Below are 19,391 nucleotides of genomic sequence, written 5' to 3' on the forward strand. Positions count from 1 at the left end.
ATAAGTTCACCCTCCCGTCTTTTCTGCCACGATCTCCATACCCAATCTGTTTTTGTTTTCGGACCATTCGACGAAGGTCGATCCCTCGCCATTGATCGAAATCGTCGATATCCTCCCGAATCCCCAGATCTGCTGCCCCCTGTTCCTTCTTCTGGGCATTCCTCAAACGCCAAGAGGTTGTGCACGAGTGTGTGGCTGGCAAGTGAAACGAAGGTTCAACCCGAATTCAAAACTATATGATTATCAAATTCCTATTACGACCACGAACTCCTGTGCACAACAGGTCGTTCGTCGTCCAGTTGAAATTTTCTCACGATTTCGACCGGTGCTGATGCGGTACGACACTCGTTATTCTAAGATCGGACGAAGCACAGTCTGGAGAGAGAATGGACAAAAGTCGAGAGGGATATTATTTCGAATGCATCGACAACAGTTTGGAGGGTTTGGTGAACGCAACGCACAATGGGACCAGTTAAGAAAATAGAGCGATCAAAATATTCGAATGATCTTAGATGGCGTTTTAGTGCATCAGTGCCTTCAGAGAGTAAAGGGCGTACGGAATCAAATTGCGACACACACAAATGTTTGGCAAATTTTGTACGTTCAAACTTTCTGGGAGTAAAATAAAACATGTTATGAATGTTTTCCCATGTTTGTTTTATTCTATTTCAATTCCATATCCAAATGCACGAACTTTTCTCTTCACACTACTCATAAGGTCCTGTACAACACTTGGACAAATATTTTTTTGCGTGGCAGTCCATTTTTTCTTCGTATCTTCCTCCGATTTCACTTCCTTAGGATGCATCCCAAGTGCCTGCTTCATGATGGCCCAGTACTTTTCAATTGGCCGCAGTTCCGGTGCGTTCGGAAGGTTGAGATGCCTCTGCTCGAAGTAGACCTCCTTAGCCTTGTACCACTCCAAAACCTCTTTCGAGTAATGGCACGAGGCCAAATCCGGCTAGAACATCGTAGGACCATCGTGTGGCCTCAAAAGAGGAGGTACACTTGCCCATTCCAGTTGTCACGAATAGGGTGCTCCGCTTTCCACACAGGTAAATTGCTTACCAAATCGTATATTTTTTTGGCAAACTTTGACATTTTCTGCGTCCTAACGTCCTCAGGGACATCGAATTTATGATGAGCAGTGAAAAACTGGAGCCTCGCACGCTCAAAAAAGAATTCTGAAAAACGTGAACTGTCAAAAATACACCATGAACTACCACGAATGGACCAATGCACGAGTTCTTTATATGACGTTTGAGCGGTGCCGTGTTATTTACGTGACCATGGCAACTAGTGAATTCGGCACCGCTCAAACGTCAAATTAGTGAACTCGTGCACTGGTCCATGGTCACATAAACATGATCTAGTTCACGGTGTATTTTTGTTGTTGACGAGTTCACGTCTGCTGTTCACGGATACGAGAACGGATTTTTTTCTGTGCGGAAGCTGCCGGATAACTCCTTTTAAGTACATAACGAGGCAATATGGTTTCATCAACAAATGAGTGTAGAGTAGACTGGCCCTTAAACAAAAAAGTTACAAAACTCAACCCTCCAAATATGTGCCTTAGGGTAAGAAAAAAGCTCTCTTAAAATTTCAACTCAATTGGTTGCTCCACCAGCTGGCGCATTCAATCCTAAGTTTGTATGGTATATTTGTTTCAAATATATTGAAAATTGTCCCTATGTCACTGTTTCGTTCCGTATACTAGTTGATCGAATTCAATCGAGCCCAGAATGTCAAATACACTAGTTGTTACCCTGAGCAATTCTCGCTGAAACCAGGCCGCCATCGGCACCCATCGATAGAATTCCAATTTTATATCACTGATCGCTAGTTTTCGATAAAACTTAAGGGTGGTCCTTTCTGTTTTCTCAAATTGGTGGACCCCTCGTACGCCAGCTAGCTGAACAGTTTGCGAAAAAGTCCATTTTTTGATAAATCTAGCGTATTTCTTCACGTGATATGTCTCATATTTCGCTTGGAACGCATAGCAAACTTAGTGCCATCATATAGAGAAAGGATATAGCTTTCATTTGAACTTGAAAAAATGTTGGCGGTCATTTTGAATTTGGCCGCCATCTTGAATTTTGTTATAAAAACGGTTTTTTCACCGTTAGCGCACCGCTAGTTTTGAATTCTGAGATCACCATCAGAAAGCTGAGGAAAAATTGCGTAAGATAGGCTACAGAAACTAGGTGAGCAATGTTATTTACCCTATCAAATGAACGATTTTCTAAATCATGTTATACGATTTTGACGTATATGGCGAGTACAATCAATACAAACATCATTTTCCGTACAACAAAGAAACAAGTTTTCAACCTTTGGTGTTTTATTCGAGTCGAGTAAAGAATAAGAATACTATTTTGAGTGAAAAAAATCTGGCGGCCATCTTGAATTTTGACGCCATCTTGATTTTAAGTAGAAAAAATAATTTTTCACCTTGATAGCACTCAGCTCGTCGAATTTAGAGACAACCAATGAAAAAAATGTTACGTATACTCTTCTTATTATTATTCTTCATTTTCTTGGCGTTACGTCCCTACTGGAACCGAGCCTGATACTCAGCTTTATTAGTTATGAATCCAGGTTTAACAGGAATTTTCTTTTATAATGCAATTTTTGACAACAGAATAATTTTTCGACATATCTTTGAATTCAGTAATAATGAATAAATAAATTCAATAAATGAAAACCGTCCAAAAACATTTATTGTATTAAACTAATTTTTTTACCGTATGCATTGTTGTTCATTGAATGAAGATTGTGCGTCGGGACATGAGTAAGTCTTGTGGTAATATCTGTAGTTTTAACGTAAAACATTGACAAAAGTGCATTAATTTAGAATGAAAATCTTAAATTTTGAAGCAAAAAACATCCTTGATTTTCTGAACCATAAAGTATCGTTTTTAGTACCGCCCAACATGCATGTTAAAAATAGCGAAATTGAAAGATGAGCAGTAGGTTTTGTTCTAATGTGGACGTAACGCCGAATCGCAGGTGTATCATTTTGAGGTTGGAAAATCTGGCGGCCATCTTGGATTTCGAAGCCATCTTGGTTTTTAGCACTTGAATGATATTTTACCATCTCAGTGCTCATCATGTTGATTTATTAGACCTCCGTTAAAAACAATCAGATTCTATCATTCTTATCTTATCCCAGCTGTTCAACTGATTGTTCATTTCTATCAATGGTTTTAGACCAAAAAAATGCAATTTTTCAACTCGAAGATATGCAGAAGAATCATTCAGGTAGCAAATAAGCGTAAAAAATCCTATTTGATAATTTGTTTCAACGCTAGTTAAGCTGAGGGGCTGGCTCTGTTCCAGTAGGGTCGTAACGTCAGGAAAAAGAAGAACAAGAAGAAGATAAAGTGTAACGGTAGAATTAAAGTCAACATGTTGAGTGCTAACAAGGTGAAAACTCATTCTACTACTTAAAACCAAGATGGCGTCAAAACCCAAGATGGCTGCCAGATTTTTTCACTCAAAATAATACTCCTATTTTTCATCTGTCTCAAATAATACACCAACGATTGAAAACTTGTTTCTATGTTGTGCAAAAAATGATGTTTGCATCGATTGCACTCGCCATATACATTAAAATCGTAAAACATGATTTAGAAAATCATTCATATCATAGGGTAAATACCATTGCTCACCTAGTTTTTGTAGCCTATCTTACGCAATTTTTCCTCAGCTTTCTGATGGTGATCTCAGAATTCAAAACGAGCGGTGCGCTAATGGTGAAAAAGTGAATTTTCTAACAAAATTCAAGGTGGCGGCCATTTTATCATGTTGAAGGAATGGTTAGAGATGTCTGTAGATATTAATATTCTAGTAAAACATTTTATTATAATGTTGAAGTGTTGTATTTTGACCACTCACTATATCACAGTGAGCCGTTAGTTGTGAGACGTATCAAAACTGATTGTGGCTGAAATAAAAATCGATACGACGAAAAGGCAAGGGTACCGTCAAATGGGGTAACTCGCAACACTTTTCAACTTCCAAGCTGTATGGATAAAAAATTTAAGGGTTCGGATGAACCAAAAATAATCTGGTATTCTAATCGCCACGTAAAGAATACAACGTGGTTTTATTTTATGAAAATTTTGTTTCCTGGGATCAAGATAGACAAAGCATATAAATGCTTCATTCTACTTCTGGTGTGGAGTTATATGCAACACGCAGTGCTACATATGGTTAACAACAGTGAATTGTCACCCAACACGCAGCAACAAAGACAATTTTATGCCGCAACATCAGTTTATCACCACCTGAACAGAATATGACAATGATCGATCACTACGTGCGTAGCGATTTTCTAAGGTTCGCATTGCAATTTTCGAGAATTTTCTCCGTGTTGGTAAATATTAACACATTAACTAACAGCATACATCATACAAATTTGGGTTTGTGTTCAAAATAACTGATTAATCGCGAGTTGAAAAGCTAGCAACAATGTTGTGTCCTGCGATGGTCATGACAATTTTGCTTTTGATACGCAAAAATTGCAACAAACGGTTGTGAGTGAGCTTGCTTTGTTGTTCGTTTTTCGTCTGTTTTAAAAACAATTTGATTCACTGGTTAACAATCGAAAACTTAACCAGTATTGTGTTTCTGATCATTCAATAATTTACTAAATGAAAGCATGACAATGATCAGAGACAAGGTACCCTACTGTTTGTAAACGAATGATTATATATTGAATTATGAGTATTTAAAACATTCTATTAAAAAATCAATTGGTATTACATACATTGAGTGTCCATACGTGAAAATTGTAGAAAATCACAACTTTTGACGGCTAGATTTTTTTCCAGAAGTATACAAGAATCACTTCTTCAGTTATTTCAATCATTTTTCAAAGAGTTTTTTCAAAAAATCCCCCATGGAATCTTTAAAAGTTTATTTATAGTTTTACACCAACAGTTTTTCAGTAATTCCTCCGCACTTTCCCATACAAAATTCTTATTTTAGCAAGTTATCCAGGAATTTATCTACAAAATCTTCTAAAACTTAATATGAAGTTTTTTCAGGGAACCGAACGAGGGTTCCTTAGGATTTTTTTTTTCTAAAAAATCAGATCATCCCACTTTTTTTTTTCAAAAATCTCACTTATAATTTCCTAAATCCTAGACTTTTCCCGGAGACACTTATGGAAAAATGCCTGCAAAACTTGAGAAAACTTCAAAGATTTACTGCAGAAATTTCTGAAAAAATCTTAGGAGGAATCTTTGGTATAATTTCTGTAGGTATCCTTGGATAGATTTGTAGTTGAAATCTTAAAGAAATCCGAAAAGCACATTTTAAGAAATCCTAAGAAATAGGTATCTGAAGACATCTCTGGAGAAGTTATTGGTTGAATTTTAGATGTTCTAATTGGAAATATTGGAAGATGTCCTAGGGAAATCGATGTAAGAAACACTGGATGAAATTTAGGAGGACTCTAGATTATATTAACAAAAAAAATCTAAAGAATTTTTAAAAGATTTTCTGATGATCTCTATGGTATTTCTGTGACTATCCTTGGGAAAATCCAGGTGGAATTCTTAACCTTAGTAAGGACCTTGGGTCTTTATCGACCCATTTTAAAACTCAAATCAATGTAAATTTTGATTGAAATAACCTAGCAATTTGAAATTTTCTGACAATTATGTTTGTGTGAGAAATTTTATTTTTGCGGAAAAAAAGTTTTGAATGACCCCTAGGGAAGCTTACAATTGTCCAGAATGGCCACTTTCCGGAACTCCAGGAACCGGTTCCGCATGGACCATACTGGACTGAATTTTTCAGGGGATGTGCGCCGGAAATTGATTCCTTATTACAGAGAAATTTTATGCCAAAATATCCATCAACCGAATAGTACCGATGTGAATTACATATACACAACTGCTATGTAAACTTCCTTTTCGAATGTTCCGGGTTTCCGGAACCGGGTATGAGTAATCGAATGATTTGGGAATCTCTGTTCACAGTCAACGTGAATACCTATTCAACAATATGAGGACGTGCTGATTACTTTTTTAGTTACGAAACTACACTGCCCATAACTGCATAACAGTCACATTCGACATTTTTGACAAATTGGAGTTAATACCATGGAGAGTCATCAAATGATAAATACTTTTGATCAATTTAGTGAAATCTGTAAGATTGTTCTAGAAAATTAAAAAAAAAATACCAAGTTGTTTTGTCACATTGGTAATTATAACCGCATAACAGTCACATTGAGATTAAAAATAAGCCTCGTAATGTAATAGCAATGAAATTTCTATCAAAATTATTTTCTGACTATTCACCTAGTATGCGATATGAGTTGTACAAAATATCAGCCTCAAATAAGCACTTTTGAGTTCCTGGTAATTTTTTACAAATTTTAGTTTCCTCCCATACTGCCATAAAATGCACACTTGGTATTCCATTTACTCAATGCCTACTTTTGTCGAATGTTACAAATATGCAGTTATGGGCAGTACAGGTTGTCAAAGTAAGGGCCTCTAAAGGGAGGTTTTTCAGATGTAGCAGGTTCCCGGTGGCCACATAGACCAAATCCGGATCTCCTGGAGGGTTTCTAAAACTAGACATGTGTGCCTTTTATTTAAGCCCAACAGAACTTAATTCGGTCAGCACACCGATTTTTGCGAGCTGTTTAAATTCCCGGGTCGAAAGCGACCCTAAGTCCCAATTTGTAACGTTTGTCCGTTTTGTTCCTCAAGGGTTCCAACTTGTTTGTATGTATAAAACTCCCAGGATATTCACCGGAAAAGTAGGGGAAAACGAGCGTGAACGGAACTGTCGTTTGATATGGGACGATCCATAGCGTTTTTCAACAGCCTACTTGGTTGCAAGACGAAGTTTGCCGGGACCACTAGTCAAATATATATAAATTGACCCGGATTTACGAGTTGAGACGGTACCTGTGTGTGATCGAGGTTTCATAAACTGAACATAAACCGAAGTTATGCCTTAGGATCTACAAGTGTAATCAGTAGTCTATTGACGCTTTTTGACTTCTCATAAAAGTAAGTAAACCAAATATTGTAGGTATTAATATGTACTGTAATCCGGGGGCAAATTGATCACTATTTTACAATTTTTTGTTGTGTTAACCTTCGGAATTCAAATGTTGTCGAATAAATTTCAATAAAATCAGTACTCCATTGATCTTTATCAGTTTATGTAATCAACTTTTCATGAAATAATATTTAACATATCATAGAAATATTTTTAATATCAATAAATAAAATGACACACTGGGGCGAAATTGATCACCATATAAAAAAGCAGGTTTTCGAATAAAAAATATCCCTATCAACTAAATTTGGGTCTCCTGAATTTGAAAATGATGTCAAAATTCTAGTTCTTCTAGTCTAGTATTTAATCATATTATTGCAAAATTAAACTTTTAAAATCTGCCTAATACGCCTAAAAGTAGGCAATTCCCCTTGAAATAAGCACATTATTTTATAATAAACGTTTTTATGGACAAGAAACTATACTTGCTATACTGTATGATATCAAAAATTAGTTTAGTAGTTCATACTTAAGCTTACATAACATTTTGAACACTCTAAGTTGACAGATAGGCACAGCACCAGTGGATTGTTTTGCTCCGATATTTTCAACTGTATTGCTTACACCTTCAAAAAAAGTGAATAGTTCTATGCAAAACTGACACTAATAAAAATGAAATAGTTTTAAATCATCATTAGAAAAAACATGGAATGTGTGTGGTGCCAACACAACCTTCAGCATCGTTGGGAGGAAATGTTTTTTGGTACTGACATGATCAAATTCGCCCCAGTGATCAATTTGCCCCCGGATTACGGTACGGATGTTTCAGATTTCAGGATCTGAAAGCATAATCAGAGGTCTATTGATGGTACCTGTTGTTTCACCAGAGCTTCCAGGAATTCCTCGTTGAATTTCACATGAAGTTGCTTCACGGATTCCTCTAGGCATTCTGTCAGGGGTTCCCGTGGTATGGTGAAATCCCAGTAGAATTTCAAAAAGAAATTCCTAAAGTAATCACTAGCGGATCACAAAGGAATCCCTGGGAGAATTCCTGGAGGAATGCTTGGAAAAATTCCTGCAAGAATCTCTGGAAGAAAGTCTGCTTCAATCCTTAGAGAAATTCTTGCAGAAGTCTCCGGAAAAAAAATATGGAAAAATCCATGTAGAGGTTGTCCTGGCGTTATTCTTGGAGGAATTCCTGAATAAACTCCTAGAGAGATTTCTGACGAAAATCCGAGAGGAGACTTTGGAAAAAATACTGGTTAAATCTCCGAATAAAATACCTGGATACATTGGAATCTTTGAAAGATTGACTGGAGGAATCATTGGAGAAATCCTAGAAGAAATTCCTGAAGTAACTAATAACGTAATTAGGGGTAATGTCATTCACGTCGATGCGACTAAATCCCCTCGAATTTATGTTCGTCTATTTCTGAAATGTTCCCATTGTGCAACGCAACTCAAGTGATGATCGATTTAGAAAAAAGCGTTGCTGATGGCGTTTTCATGGTTCCCGTTTAGTTTCTCCGTTCATTCCGAGAACTGTGTGCAAGTCGAGATTTAAAGATCAATGGGGAGCGATAAGGATGCCCCTAACACTAATTAAATCGTTATTGGTTTGGTAGTCAGGCATAATTGGCCTAAAGAGCATTAACATTTTTTGGAGAGATTCTAAATTGTTCTTTTGAAAATTGATCGATCGTAACCAAGGATGGAAAAAAATCAGCTCTAACGACAAACAACACGGTATTTGAACGGTCCAAGAGGGCCATCGCTCTTGCAGCAACATGATTTCAACACCTCACCACGCGCGCTAATCATTGATATATCGAGCATCCGATAAACTGTTTGTCGTAGGACAACGGGTTTGTCGGATATTGTAACAAGTTGCGATTAATGCGAATCAATTTAAAATTCACGGATAAACTTTCTCACATTCCATGCACGATTGACTTTAGGATCAAAAATGGTATGCTAGAGGTCATATCGCAGAGTGAAAGCGTGAAAATCTTCCAAAATTTATGAATTCGGTTTGCGAACAATTGATCGTCAGCACACATGCCGAGCGATTCATTTTTCCCGGAGCGAAGTTTGTTGTGATGGCTTGACGACTAAGGGTTTATCGTTGTTGCTATGATCGCATGACAAAGAACAACCACGATGCATCATTTGTTTTATCATGATCACTAGATTTCCATCCTTGATCGTAACTCACCTGAGGCTGAGCGAAGGTGGGCGTGATGTTGCCTAAACTGCTCGAACTGCTGTTGAGGTGATGTGACTGGGAAGACTGCTGATGCTGCAGCTGTTGATGCTGCAGCGAGGGCGAATGGGAAGACTGCTGGGAATTTGGCCCTTGGGGCTGTAGCTGCTGCTGTTGATTCGGCTGCTGCTGCTGGGATAGCAATTGCGGTGACTGATTGCCGGGCTGGTTCGGTGTTTGCTGTTGCTGCTGCTGCTGTAATGTTCGATCCAGTCCGGAGCCCGAGATGAGATGCTGAGACCCCTGCTGCAGGTGACCGTTGGGGAAGTGGGTCTGCGTATTGGGGCTGATGCTTCGAGACGAGTTTTGGGCGGGTGAACTTCCGTTACCTGGTTAGAGAAGGGGCAGAGAGAAAAATCGAGAAGAATGCATGAGATATTTGCGTGCTCATCAGATTGGAATGTCGGTCGGTTGGTTGATAGCGCGCTGATGGCCGAGAGATAATTCACCGCTGACAAGGAGGAAGGGCCTGTAGGTTCATTTCTGACTCAACGGCTTCGGTACACACTGGTTCAGAGTAAGAAAATTGTGTGTGTTTTAGTTTCGATGTTTGCAAGGTTGCCACAGAATTTTTATTCTGAAATTCGCGCTTTTTCCTGCCTTCCAGTACAATTATCAATTTTATTATTGCTGAACGATTTCATAAACTAGTATAACAGCACGCGCTTTAGCTTACACCACATTTTGAATACTCAAAGTTCAAATATAGGCCACATGTCACATGTAGGTAAACCTCTTAAAATCACTTGGCCATTCGGCATGTTCAGATACATGAGGCCGGAAGTCTTAGTACACAATTCCGGAGAACCAACCCAAATCAAATATTGATTTTTATACTGTGTCATATAAAATCATATTTATGGTACACTAGGGCAGGTTGAAACGAGCGTTGTAGGATGAAATGCAACGTTTTGAACAAGACCTCAACAAATGTTGAAAGGTTTTTCTTCCTCAAAAGTTTGCTTCGTTTGTTAAATTAATGTTCCAGTAGTTCAATATCTCATAATTTTAATATTTCACTATGATACCTTGCCATTTCAAGTTACCCCAGCTGTTTCAACTTGCCTCGGTGCATCTTACTTAACAAAAGAATACCATCGGAAGTATTTCTGGTTATTTTGAATACCGTCAAACGGGGTGACTTGCAACGGCGGGGTGACTTGCAACACATTGTAATTTACAACTAAATTTCACTATAAAACACAATTTTCAATAGAAAATTTGTTTTAAATCGGTGCTTCAATACGTGTGACTCACAATTCAAGGAGGGACAACGATTAAAGCAGTTATTATGAATATGTTCATACAATAAACATAATTCTTTTAAATGTCTTGAAAACTGATACTTGATGGAGGTTCAAAATCGTGACCTGAAAACATGAGATAGATTTATTGTACAAAAGTAATACTCTACATGTTGTTTCTATAACTAATAAATGATAATATGACGAACTTTATTTTACGAAATTGTAGCAACAACTTTTCAATAAAAATAATTTTTATATACATGTACCTATGCGGGGTGACTTGCAACGCTTTATTTCTAAGCAATTGAGAGTTTTATTAAAGTTAAAAACTTTTGTGTTAGGTCTACTTTATAATCAAAAGAGTAATAATTCATCAATCAACTACAGACACTCGTTAAAAATATTATTCAGTTAAGATATTGGACCTTGATGATTTAACGCCTTTTTTTTCCCATACAAAAATAGCTCAATTATTTTCTTACAAAAATGTATTCTAAATGCTCTTATACTGGTTCGAATGCTTTAAATACATGAATAACAATACTTCACAAGTGTGACTAATAAAAAATATCAACATTTTGTTGGAAAAAACTAAATTAGCATTGAGTGTTGCAAGTCACCCCGCACAAGGACGTTTAAAAAATTTCACCTTTTTGATGACTTTTGATATGACAAAATAATTCGATTCAATTTTCTATCATCTCATTCTGTAGGCGAGCCGGCCATTCAAAGTTCTACAAGGAATTTAGATTTTTACATTTCGTTTAGATCATTAGTTGAAAAATGTTGCAAGTCACCCCGTTTGACGGTACAAGTTAGTTCAGTTTCATAATTCCGTTTTGAATTAAAGAGGACCGATTTTTATCACTAGAAAACAGCCCCTATGCGAAATATCAAATAACACTGTTATAACAGATTGAAGCTCTAAGAGGTAAAGTTAGGACATTCTGGACAAAAAGGGCCATATCGTGTTTTGTTTAGTAGCTGAAATGTTAATTCTTATTTTAACAAAATATGAATTGGCACATCAATGAAGACTTGGAAAAAAAACATTCTCACCACGAGCAATATAGAATTCAACTGTTTTGTCAGGATAAAGCTATCGGAAGCAAAATTTGAGTATTTTGGATTTATTCGATCATTGTACTGAAACTCAGGTTTAGTAACAAAGTTTCAAAAAACTATTTTTAAATTTTGATTCTTTTGAGAATTTTGGAAGAAAGGATGAGAATCCTCTAAGGGATCTCACAGAATCCCCATGCAATTCTCATCAGTATCCTCTCAGGATTCTAATTGAATCCCTTGCAGAATATACATAAGATTCTTCGCAGGATTGTCATCACAAACTATTCATGATTCTAACCAGAATTCTCGCAGAAGTCTCATCAACACCTTCGCAGGATTCACATAAGATTCATTGGAGGGTTCACATCAGCTTCCTTGCAGTCATCCACATTGTATCAGGATTCTCTTCAGAATTTCTCAAGATGCTCATCATAATCTTCTCAGAATTCTCATCAGAATCGTTTCAAGATTTCCATAAGAATTCTCTTAAGATGTGCATTAGAATTCTCTTGGGATTCTCATCAGAATCTTTTATGGATTCTCTTCCCCTCAAGTATTTCCTCAGCATCCTCTTTGAATCCACATCCAAAGTTCTCTCGTCAGCATCCTCTCAAAATCCTCATCAAATTCCTCGCGGTTTTCATGAGAATACTTCCAGGATTTCATCAATATTGATGCCGAATTCTCATCAAAATCGTTCCAGGATTTTCATCTCATCCTACCAACTCTCAACAAAATCCTTCCATGATACTTATCAGAATTCACCCAGGTTTCACATCGGAATCCTTTTAACAATTCCTTTTAACAGAATCCGTCCAGGATTCATCTTCAAATGCTAGCAGGATCTTCTTGAATTTTCGTCAGAATTCCTCCTGGATTTCTTCCTCCTTTCAACAGAATCTCTCATGGATTTTCGTCATAATCCTTCAAATTTTCTAGGATTCTTATCTGAAACATTAAAAAGATCTCTTCTGAAATCAGGATTTCAATCACAATTCTTCCAGGATTCTCGTTCGAATATTTCCAGAATACTCATTATAATACTACCAGGATTTTCATCAGAAACCTTCCAGTATTGTCACCAGAAAAATTATTTCATCAGGAACCTTACAGGAATTTCATTAGAAGCCTTCAGGATTCTCATTAGCTTCCTTCAGGTTTCTTATTATGATCCTTTCAAGAATATGTTTGACATCGTTTAGGGATTTCCAGAATTCTGGAAGAATACCATAAACTTTCTGATGAATCTTCTCAGGGATCTCACAGAATCCTAACACAATTATCATCAGGATTCTCATTGGATCCCTTGAAGGATGTACATAAGATTCTTTGCAGGATTCTCATCAGAAACTTTTCATGATTCTCTTCAGATTATTCTCAGGATTCTCATCAGAATTCTCTTAGGATTTCCATAAGAACCTCATGAGATTTGCATCAGAATCCTCTCAGAAATCTCCTCAAGTATTTCATCAGCATGCTCTCAGAATTTACATCAGACTCGTCTTAAAGGTTTCATTAGAACTCTTAAAAAGTTATCTTCGGAGTCCATAGCAAAAAACGAGATTTCTTATCATGATTCTCATCAGAAAAAGCATACTTCCTGAATTTTATCAGCATTGATGTCGAATTCTCATCAGAATCAATCCAGAATTCTCATCTCATCCTTCTAAATTTAGAATTCGAGTCCATCCATAATTCTCAACAAAACCCTTCCATCAGAATTCACCCAGGATTCACATCGGAATCCTTTTAATATTCGCAACAGAATCCTTCCAATATTCTTATTCAAATGCTTGCAGGATCTTTTTGGATTTTCAAGAAAATCCCTCCTGAATTCTCGTCATAATCCTTCCAGGATTCACATTATAGGGGGAGATCCCCCAGTACCGGACACCTAAGCTTCTACAACTATTATTCAAAAACTATTGATTTTTTGTAATCTTGGTGCTCATTTATGATAAATATTATCATTATTGTTGCGTACAAAAAAAAAATTAAATTTTTAAATTTGACATTGTATTTTGATGATGTTTTTAGTACCAAATAGACGTATCATAAAAGATGGCTCCCAATACCGGACACGATCTGGGAATGCCTCGCATTCTGAAAATTTGTATATCACTTAATGTTTTTACTCCAACAATAGAATTCTATTGTCAATTCAATGCATTTGCAACAATCCCAAGAGTAATTCGAGCATTACTAAGTCTGCAAGTTGGTCATCAAAAAAACCTCTTTCATGTATGATGAAAAATAACATATTTTATATGTTGTTCTGAATTTTCATTCTTCTTATTTTTATCGCATATTTGGTACCAAGATCGATGAAATCCATGAAAAATGTATTTTGAGACACTGGTGCAAAAATTACAAAGATATTATGTAACAAATCAAACTGTCCGAAACTACGGGAAAGGAGGTGCTATACCAAAATTGTAGTTTGAACATATTTTGTTTAAATATGGTACAAAATACATTCATACTTTCAAATTATGATTGTATACTATCATGCTTGCGTGATCTAAATTATTTTGTCATAATAAAAATAATTACTAATTAGGCTCAAATTTAGGGCAAAACGTCAAATGTTTGAAAAATTTCAATCATCTCTACTTTTATTTTGCATATTTCAAGAATGTGTTATTGTACGCAAACATTACTCTCCGTAATAGCTTCCTTTTCTTCTAATATACCATCTTGATTGGATAATGTTTTCTCAATTTTCGAACTTTGTCCGGTATTGGGTGCTGTCCGGTACTGGGTAAAGATCTCATCTGAAATCTGAATTTTCATCACTATTCTTCCAGGATTCTCGTTAGAATATTTCCAGAATACTCATTCGAATACTACCAGGATTTTCATTGGAAACCTTCTTGTATTGTCACCAGAAAATGTTTTTCATCAGAAGACTTCCAGGAGTCTAATCAGAAACCTTCAAGAGATACCATCAGAAACCTTTCAAAGAATCTTACAGGGATTTAATTAGAAAGCTTTTAGGCTTCTTATCAGGACATTCAGATTTCTCGTCAGCTTCCTTTAGGGTTCTAATTATAATCCTTTCAAGAACATTTTGAACAACCCTCCCAGTACAATAGGAATAAAGCATTGAGCTTCCGAAATCAAAAATGAAACTTTGTAACTGTTACTAAATACTCTTATTTAGCTACAGATAGATTTACCTTTACTAAACAGTTTCATTTTATATTCCTCATGAGAATATTCTTCGAATTACCATTTTTGTACCAGAGGATAATTCTTTTCTTATTTTAGTTTTTGCTGGGTAAATTCATAGACAATTTGTTCTCTAATTTATTTAGGTAATCCAGGCATATTTCTGAACAGATGTCCTGGAATAATCGATGAAGCGATTCCTGGGAGACAATTAGTAGAAGAATTACTGGAAAAATCGGCATAATGTTTCCTGAAAAGCCCTAGACGGATTTTTTTCTTCTTGGAAAAACTCCAAGAGGATTTTTTGGAAGGTCTCCTACAGTACCATCTGGCTAAATCGGTGAAAGAATTAGTGTACAAATTCATGTCTTGGAGCAAATTCTGAGTAAACTTTGGAGGAATTTCTTCAGGTACTTAAGGAAGAGTCGCTAAAAATGTTACAGTCATTTTATTTGGAGAAATAACTAGCAATAATTATTGATGCTTTTTCTCGAGAAATCTGTGAAGAAATTTCTGAAACCCCAGTGGAATAATCACGTAAGAGTTTCTGAAACAATAACTCTAGAACACAATTGATTATTGACGAACTCGAGACAAACCGCACTGGATGAAAAAAGATTTAGAAAATGATTTGAACGTTTCAATAAATAAATTATTGAATCCCATCATATCGCTCAGTGGTGACTCGTACTTCCCATTTTATCCGATCGACGACCCTGAAAATGACTAATTGTGTATACTTAGATTACACTGCGGAACACGTTTTTGTCTCCAGCACCAAAATACCGTTACTCACTTAATTAAGGGTTGCTGAATCCATTGCCGTTTTCAGAAATATCATAGCACGTCTAGTTTTTGAGATATTGACTGTTGAAAATGCAAAAAATGAGAATTTCAGCCAACTTGCATGCAAGTTTGCCAGCTTGTAAGGTAATATATTAGCTTAATTAGCCACAGAATTCAAACTTTATGTGTATAACAATACTTATCATCAAAGTTTGTAATACTTTCGATGCGGAAAAGTTATTTTTTGATGGTTTAGAGAATTGTTGTATTTTGCCATATAGAAGAAACTAAGATTTTTTTATGGAGACTGCAAGCATGTTGAAAAAATTGGTTTAATCGAAATTTAATCGCGCAATTTCAATCAAATTATGTCTGAAATGAAAGTTTAAGTTCTATTTTGCATGTTAGGTGGATTAGATTACAAAAAAGTTTGATAAATTGTACTTTAAATTTCATGTAACATCAATAAATCCAGTGTTTAATACAACTTTGGCGACCTGTAGCTAAAATTTGTGACGTGCTGGAATATTTCTGAGAATGACACTTGATTCAGCAACCCCAAATCTACTAGAGACACATAATTTGATCCTTGAGACACGCAAAAATGTCATTTTTGTTACGCTGTGTTATGTAGCCGTATACGATACCTCAAAAAATCGCATATTTGTTACTGAAATTCATGAACAGGTGGATTTGACGTTAGGGAATAGCCACTAATATCACTTTTGATTAATTATTATCGTCCAACAATGTTCAAGCATTCATTATACAAACGTGTTTTTGGATAGAAATAGTTTTCCCAGAAAATTGTTACATCTCCCGTTGGAATTGTCTACGGAATATTTATCTCAATTTTTCCAGAAAGTTAGCCGGGAGTCCCTATTTTTCTTGAGTCAAGAATCTTGACACTCTGATTTCCAAATCACAGTATAAATTGTCTTTACAATAACAATTATATATTTCTTGCTGTTTGTATTTGTAAAGCTAACCGCGCCTGAAATTTCATTATCATCAGATCACGAAAATAGGGACTTTAGTGACCATTTATCTGAAAAAAAAAATGACTAATGACTTTTTGTTGGAAATTATGACTTTTTAGTAATCAGATCAGTTCGAAAAAAGTGCCCTAGTCACTAAAAAGTGACTTGCTACCAGCCTTGCTGCTGCTTGGTGTTCTTACCAACACTTCCATAGTTATTACCTAAGAGCTGTATTTGCTAATTAACCATTTTTGTATCCATATGTCATGTGGCAGGTACGAATATACGCTATTCCCTGGGAAGTCGAGTATGTTTCAACCTGAAAAGATCCTCGATAGCTGAGATTCGAATCAACGAACCTCAGCTTTGTCTTGCTAAATAGCTGCGCATTTCCCTACCATTAAAATTGGAAACTTTCTAAAGACTTGCTTTAAGCTAATGACAGTAACAAAAAAAAATGACCTGCTACCAATAATGACAAAGGAACAAAATAATGCTTATCAAAAGCATTATTTTTGATAAGCATTTTTTTTTCGATTTAAGTATACATTGAAAAACAAAATGATACTATGTCACTACAACCTACACTACACCTTCTGAAGAGTATATTCCGTAAGCTTCATTTAGTACTAAAATTACGTTTAGACATTGGAAACCAAAAAAGGACGTTTCCTGTGTTCTGGACCACTGTGCGGCCGTACATTATCCGGAAGGGTGAACAGCGTTGGAGGCAATTTTCTGTGCCACGCGAAGATGCGTTTTCATTCATTCTTTCGAGATGAGATCGCGCGTGCATGGAATGTGCGAGTGACGGCAATTACGCAGGTATGCCCCTTAACGGATAGAGAACGAACAAATTCAAGGGCGGTGATCAACCGAAGTGGGGCCGCGAAGTGAGGTGCATCAATGGGGAGTGATGTGGTCACGATTCCCGGTAATGGTGGAAGGTGCATCCGTTCGTTTTCGTTGTGCTGATCCTGGGAATGCCCTCCAGGAGAATTGGGTTTGATATGAAATTTGTATCAAGACAAATAGCGGTAATTACGCAACAGTGGAATGTGTGGTTAGTTAAGGTAAGCACTTTGGTCGGATGACTGCAATTAGAAAATTATAGTTTGGGAATGTTATGGTCATTATGTGAAACGGTGTTTTTTTAGAACTAATTCATACAAAACGATTATGTTTTCTTGAGAAAATCGGAGGTTGATGTAGGCACAAACTTTATATGAACCGATTATATTGTTTGTCAGAGTCTGTTATTGTAGATCTTATTATGGGCCTTCTAAAGGATCTCTCTAGTGAACAGGATGCCGTTCACTATTGTGCAATTCTGATAGATCGTTGATCAATATCCAGAAGAAATGTCAAATTAAAAATCTATCAAATTTGATGTAATGTACTCGCAGAGAAATAGATAGTTTATTCAATCAAAGTTTGGGTCAAGCTCAACAAACATGATTGCCATTTCAGGGCTAACAAACAGCAAAATGTTTGTCGATTTAATAATCATGAAAGTTTTCACCAGAACATGGCGTTTCTGGCATTGTAACAATATTTTTTATTGAATTAACAAACAGGTCTATACCGCTAGTTGAGCTCAAACAAAACAACGGTTTAACGGAGTTTTATCGAAGGTTTATCAAAGTTGTTAAGACTAATATGTAACAACAGCTTGTAGTAAGTGAAAAAACTAAAAATGTTACTTGGTAACCCAACGAAACGATGATCGTGATCACCCAAAGTCACTAGCACTCGATGTCACCCTGATCTATGCAAGTTGCATAACAAACACCATTAAATTGAATTCCTTGGACTTCGACACCAGCATTAAAGCAACTTATCCTTGGCTTTTAGTGCAGGTTCACATGGTAGCAACATAAGTAAGTGCTGTGCATTTCAGAATATGTGAACATCGAGCTCATCAACCGAACCAACCGAAATGGAAACCCCATTATAGTAGCCTACAAACAACCAACTGAGCATATGGAACCATCAATCTAGTTCGATCGCCTTTTTTGAGGTTATGCTGCATTTATACTCGATGCCATGTGGAGAATTATTTCCAAAACAAAAGCTGAATATTAATGAGCAGTTTGTTTACGTAGGTACGCTCGCGCTGGTGAACGCATAAATTACCGAAACCAATTTGAGTTGAGGCAGCGAAAAATCTCGCGCAATTGGTGGTGGTGTTCGACTATTCGGTTCAGAAATAAGAGGACCGCCGCGAGATGAAGATCATGCACATTCACAAGATTTGTCGATGTGAAGGTTGAGTTGAGTGTTTGCCATCATAACAGAGCGTCCTATAGGGGAAGATGGTTTAAAATGCCAACTAAAGCTCAATCTCGTTTTACATAAAAAATAACTATGTTTTACAGGAAACTTGCAACGCATCACAGAAGTTTATAACTTTTCTTAATGGTCAATGTATTTTCCAGGAAAAAAATAGTTTATTTGAAAACATTGACATATACCTTTGGAGACGAACCATCTACCGGCTGAAATTCTCGATTATAAAATAATAATAAATGACATTTGTGAAGCATTTAAAACCAGTACTTTTATTTCAGTTGGAATTACAATTAGTTGAGAGAATCGCTCTCTGTAAAAATCATGATTTGCGGTACATCATGGGAGCCTGTTTATCGTATACTGTTACAGCTCTGATTAGATCGAGGGTATACCAGTACATGATATAATCCTTCTAAACAAATTTAGATAGATAGATTTAAAATAGAAGGATGAAGATCATATTGGAATTAAAAGGAGATTTGAAGACATTTGAAGTGGAATTTGGCTTGTCGAAAATTAGGGATGTTAAGAGCAGGCTTGATAATACTCCCCAACATC

General features: G+C 36.3%; 1 protein-coding gene across 5 annotated transcripts in view; it reads right to left on the bottom strand.

The window, feature by feature from the left end:
* Positions 1-19,391, bottom strand: part of LOC5563771 (tyrosine-protein kinase Btk29A) — a 417,823-nt gene that overhangs the window by 14,421 nt on the left and 384,011 nt on the right. For all 5 annotated transcript variants that reach the window (XM_021846347.1, XM_021846346.1, XM_021846345.1 and 2 more), the window contains one exon: positions 9,245-9,621. In XM_021846347.1, the coding sequence (XP_021702039.1) occupies positions 9,245-9,621 (377 nt within the window). The remainder of the gene's footprint in view (positions 1-9,244; positions 9,622-19,391) is intronic.

Source organism: Aedes aegypti, chromosome 2 (genome assembly GCF_002204515.2).
Source record: "Aedes aegypti strain LVP_AGWG chromosome 2, AaegL5.0 Primary Assembly, whole genome shotgun sequence".
NCBI classification, from domain to species: Eukaryota; Metazoa; Arthropoda; class Insecta; order Diptera; family Culicidae; genus Aedes; species Aedes aegypti.